Source organism: Penaeus monodon, chromosome 10 (genome assembly GCF_015228065.2).
Source record: "Penaeus monodon isolate SGIC_2016 chromosome 10, NSTDA_Pmon_1, whole genome shotgun sequence".
In the NCBI taxonomy this organism is placed as follows: Eukaryota; Metazoa; Arthropoda; class Malacostraca; order Decapoda; family Penaeidae; genus Penaeus; species Penaeus monodon.
In genome coordinates, this window is record NC_051395.1 from 17183455 (window position 1) to 17188454 (window position 5000).

General features: G+C 52.8%; 1 protein-coding gene across 5 annotated transcripts in view; it reads left to right on the top strand.

Annotated features, from left to right (window-relative positions):
* LOC119577891 (serine proteinase stubble-like) overlaps positions 1–5000 on the top strand; it is a 59804-nt gene that overhangs the window by 49292 nt on the left and 5512 nt on the right. For all 5 annotated transcript variants that reach the window (XM_037925545.1, XM_037925544.1, XM_037925543.1 and 2 more), the window contains exons 3-8: positions 1431–1551; positions 1716–3658; positions 3772–3848; positions 4193–4293; positions 4554–4706; positions 4844–4959. In XM_037925545.1, coding sequence (XP_037781473.1) covers positions 1431–1551; positions 1716–3658; positions 3772–3848; positions 4193–4293; positions 4554–4706; positions 4844–4959 — 2511 coding nt within the window. The remainder of the gene's footprint in view (positions 1–1430; positions 1552–1715; positions 3659–3771; positions 3849–4192; positions 4294–4553; positions 4707–4843; positions 4960–5000) is intronic.

Here is a 5000-nt window from a genome sequence, read left to right on the forward strand (position 1 = left end):
ATTCCTGTGAACCTCCCTGATGACGGCATCAGCGCCTGCCGCGCTTGCTGTCTGCAAACGCGCTACGCCGGAATGCACTGAGCCCTGCCTGGCAGAGCCCTGAGCGGCTGAGCCCTGAGCAGCTGAACCCTAAGCAGCTGAGCCCTGAGCAGCTGAGCCCTCAGCAGTTGTGCCCTGAGCGGCTGAGCCCTGCGTGTAGAGCCCTGAGCAATTAAACCCTGAGCAGCTGAGCCCTGCGTGGCAAAGCCTTAAGCGACTGAACCTGAGCAACTGAACCCTGAGTGGCTGAGCCCGGAGCCTTAAGCGGCTGAACCCCTGAGTGACTGAGATCAGAGTGGCTGAGTTCTGCATAAGCCCTGCGCGGCTGAGCCTTGAGCGGCTGAGCCTTGAGCGGCTGAGCCTTGAGCGGCTGAGCCTTGAGCAGCAGAGCCTTGAGCGGCTGAACCCTGTGCAGCTGAGCCCTGCAGAGATTTAAGAGCAAGTAATTAGTTATTTTGCTTGAAAACAGTATATATGTGAATTAATGGATATGTATGACAACTTAGAGTTGTCTGTACCTGCCGTAATTGTTCTAGCCTATTTCACACTCATAGGCTTTATGTGTTCGGTCACCATAGAAAAGAAAGAAAAATGAAAATGAAAACAAATTTCCCAACATGTAAAATGGCTCCTTTGTCCTCACTGAATTCAGTGACGTCATCGACACGAATATAATACTCTGCCATTAGACGTGCTTGTTAATGTTATTTCACTGGGATGGTCGTTGAGCCATGTTGACTTCAGTGATACCGGATAATGTTAACCATGTAAAGATAAAAAGAAAGAGCTTAGAGATAACTGCATATATTATTTACAGATCACTATTAAAAAAACACATCGATAGATGATGGACGTAGTTCAGGCGGAGATGGTATTTCATAGACTATATAATTTTCGTGTTTAAGCTTGCTGTATATAGTGTACATTGTGTTTTATGTTTATTTAATGACCGCATAACCAAAATGCATTCCTAACTAACATTAACTTCGAGCTTCGAAGGAGATGCTACTTCGACTGACCTGGTTAGGAAGACCTCTTATAAAACCTTCGCTGGCCTGCTGTGCTACAGGACTTCCAATTTAACATCACTATGACAATTTTGGTCGGATTTCAGTTGCATCTGACTACATTTGGCAATTTCTTTCTTCGCTTGCACACTCTCAATTTGTCTCCTTCCACACTGGACGACTGGCGCTGTCAGCTGAACCCAGTCGCCTTTCGCCTGACACAACCTCCTGTTAACTCCTTCCCGACCAGCAGCAGACTGCCTAGGCCTCCCCTTCCAGCCCTTGACTCACCTGACAAATATTCTGACCCAAATACTGACCTGACATGACGATCCACAACTGAAACCGAGCCAACGGCTTGCTCTGACCTCTGAAATTTCGCAGGTTACGGGCGTAACATCAGACCTCTGCCATGTGTTTCCAAAGGTGGGGAAACGGGCGTATGTATGTTTGCGTGGGACTGCATGAAGGCCAACGGCACACACCTGGGCACGTGCATCGACAGGTGAGTCAGCATCGTAGGGAACTTCAAGTAATTCTTACATTCTTACATACATTTTTAACTGTGATGCGAATTATATATTAGATGAAAGCTTAATATTTGTGATATTTCTATTTTAATACTTTACCATATCTTAAAGTTACGCAATAGTTTTGCACAATTCCCAGATTCTACTTCGGGTCATGTTGCAAGATGGAGCACGCCAGGCCACCCCCGGGCCTCAACGAAATCCCATCGGGCGGTGGTGGCACGAAGCCCTTCGGCGTCGACACCTCCGGTCAGCCTGAATTCGACGGGCAGCCAAGCGCGGAGGAGAACGAGGGGTCCAATGAGACTCAAGAGTCGCCTGGTGATTCCGACGCTACCAGTGGCTCTGCATCTACCACAGCAACAGGATCTACTGCCGGAGCAGAAGGCCCAGCATCTACCACAGGAACTAGTGGCGAAGCAGAAGGCCCTGCACCTGCCACAGCAACGGGATCTACTGCCGGCGCAGAAGGCCCAGCATCTACCACAGGAACGGGATCTACTGCCGGAGCAGAAGGCCCAGCATCTACCACAGGAACGGGATCTACTGACGGAGCAGAGGGAACTGGAGCTACTGGCGGAGTGGAAACCCCAGCCTCTACCGGTGAAGTAGATGGCTCTACATCAACAGGAACGGAAGCAGCTGGATCTACCACTGAGACCGAAGATGCGTCTGCTGGTGGAGCAGAAGGCCCGGCATCTACTACAGGAACAGAGGAAGCTGGACCTACAAGCGGAGTGGAGTTCCCTGCATCTACCACAGGATCTGAGGATGGTGAATCTGCTAGCGAAGTAGAGATTCCTGCATCCAGCATGGGGACAGAAGGAGTTGGACCTTCTAGTGGATCAGAAAGCTCTGCATCCACCGCAGAAGTAGGAGCTGAATCTACAAGTGAACCAGAAGCTCCTGCATCCACCACAGGAACAGAAGATTCCGGATCCACTGGTGGAGTAGATAGCCCTGCTTCTACCGACGCAGAAGGCGACGGATCTACTGGCAGCTCAGAAGGCGAGGTATCTACAGAGGGCCCTGCGTCAGGCAGCGGCATGGAGGAGGCCATTAGCACACAGACAACCGAGGGCTTCGACGCGACGCCAACCACGGAGGTGAGCGTCACGGTGGAGCCCTCGCCCTCTCAGCCCGACCTGCCCGCCGGCAGCGGAGACTCCGCCGATGAGGACACGACTGTCACTCCGGGCTCGGGCGCTTCCTCCCCCGACGCCGCGGCGTCGCAGGCGACCAGTCCGAGCATGGGAACCGCCACCCCCGTCAGCCCCCCCGCCACGGAGTCCCCCACGGCCTCGGAGGCGACGATCGTCATAGAGACGGAAGAGCCACAGACAATGACCACGGTGATGATCCAGGCAGGCTCTGAGATTGAGCGGCCTACAACCACGGAGGACGCCGGCGCCGCCACGGTCTCCATCACGGTGAGCGGCGACGCGGACGGCAGCGACGGGACGCAAGCATCGACGGAAGCCCCGGCCCCCGCGGCGGCGACATTCCCGCCCGCGACGACCGAGGAGTCGCCAATCATCATTCCAGTCACGACCTTCGCCGAAGCCTCGACAACCAAACCCGAGGAGCCCGTCAGCGAGCCATTCTTTCCCGTCTTCCCTGCAGCAGCGAGTGAGAAGCCCGAGGAGGCAACAACACTGGTCCCGCCGCCCGAATCCAGCACAGGGAAGCCCGACGAACCAGTAACTTTAGTGTTTCCGAGTGGTCCTGTAGCCACCGGGAAGCCTTCGACGCTCGCCCCCACGACCGTCGACACGACTGAAGAGCCTGCCATGACAACCTCCTCTTCTGAAGAAGAAGAAACGAGCGAGCCAACCATATCCGAGAATGAGGAAGGGGACGATTCGAGCGAAACGACACTGCCAGATATTGATGTTGAAGTAATAAGCGAGGCACCAGTACCTGAGACAACAAGCAAACCCACCGCGGAAACCACGCTGATACCCACAACTGCGGAGGCGACGGAGAAGCCCGAGGAACCCGTAGTAGCGACCACCCTGGCTCCGACGGTCACTGCTGAACAAGAATTGCTAGAGAGGCTAAACAACTCAAAGGCTAAAGACAGTAAGTCAGACTGTTTGTTAATTAGTAATGCTTTGTCAGGTGTCCAAAGTAAGCACTACAGCATAATATGATCTGGGGTGGTGTGTCTAATGCGATAATTCCTTTGCTAACAGTTTGTGGCCGACCAGTGTATCCAACACGAAGAATTGTTGGCGGCAGTGAAGCCACCTTCGGCGAATGGCCGTGGCAGGTGAGGTCATCCTTGACAGCTGAACACTCTCATTGTCTATTCCTTTTGTTTCTGTTGACACTTAACATATGTGAACCGAAAATTTGCCTTACAAAGTGCAGAGGGAACGTCAAGTGCTCTTTCGTCTTCAGAAAATTAGAGGCAAATTTATGCCAAGAAATAAAATCCACAAAAAAAAACTTCCACGGCACTCTTTTGGTATAGGTCTCGTATGTCACCCATCCTTTTTAATGCAGTGATGAGCTTAAGGCATCTCCTATCACAATATCAGTTTCTTTATCATTATTGTTCTCTGCCTCTTCCATTACAGTGAGACCATTATTACATGAGGCCTTCTATTACAGGTGTCCCTCCGACAATGGAGACAGGTGACATTCCTTCACAAATGCGGCGCTGCTTTAGTCAACGAGAACTGGGCGATCACGGCTGCCCATTGCGTCGAGAAGTACGTCTGGCCAGGGCATTCGCAGTAGCTTTTCGATCATTTGCCTGCTATTGGCGGTTTTCAAGGAGGCGTAGAGAGCTTTTCCTGACACATAACACCACTTACAGAAAATGAGATCCATAGAGTAGGATAGTAATATATAGGTTTATATAAGAGAAAAGAAAAGAAAAATCAGGTTGGCTTTGGTCTTTTCGCCCTCTGACAACGAACCGCGAGGCGCCCTTTCCTCATCTCACACGAGGACTCCCTCTCTCCGACAGCGTGCAGCCCGAGCAGCTCCTCCTGCGGCTCGGCGAGTTCGACCTGGAGCGATCCGACGAGCCCTATGCCTTCGCCGAGAGGAAGGTGCAGATCATCGCCACCCACCCTCAGTTCGACGCTCGAACCTTCGAGTACGACTTGGCGCTCCTCAGGTTCGTGACTCCTCGGGTTCTCGCTCCTCTTCCTCGATTTTTCACTTGCAACTAAGGGCAAGTTGACGCCTGCGGACGCAGACACGTTTTCCCACCGGAGGTAACGCCAAATAAAGCCGCACATTTTTTCCCCGAAGGTTTTACGAGCCGGTCAACTTCCAGCCCAACATCATCCCCATCTGCATCCCGGAGGACGACTACGACTTCATCGGCGACACCGGCTTCGTCACGGGCTGGGGGCGGCTTTACGAAGGTAGGCAGGGGGACCCCGGACACCCCTCCCTCCCTCCCTCC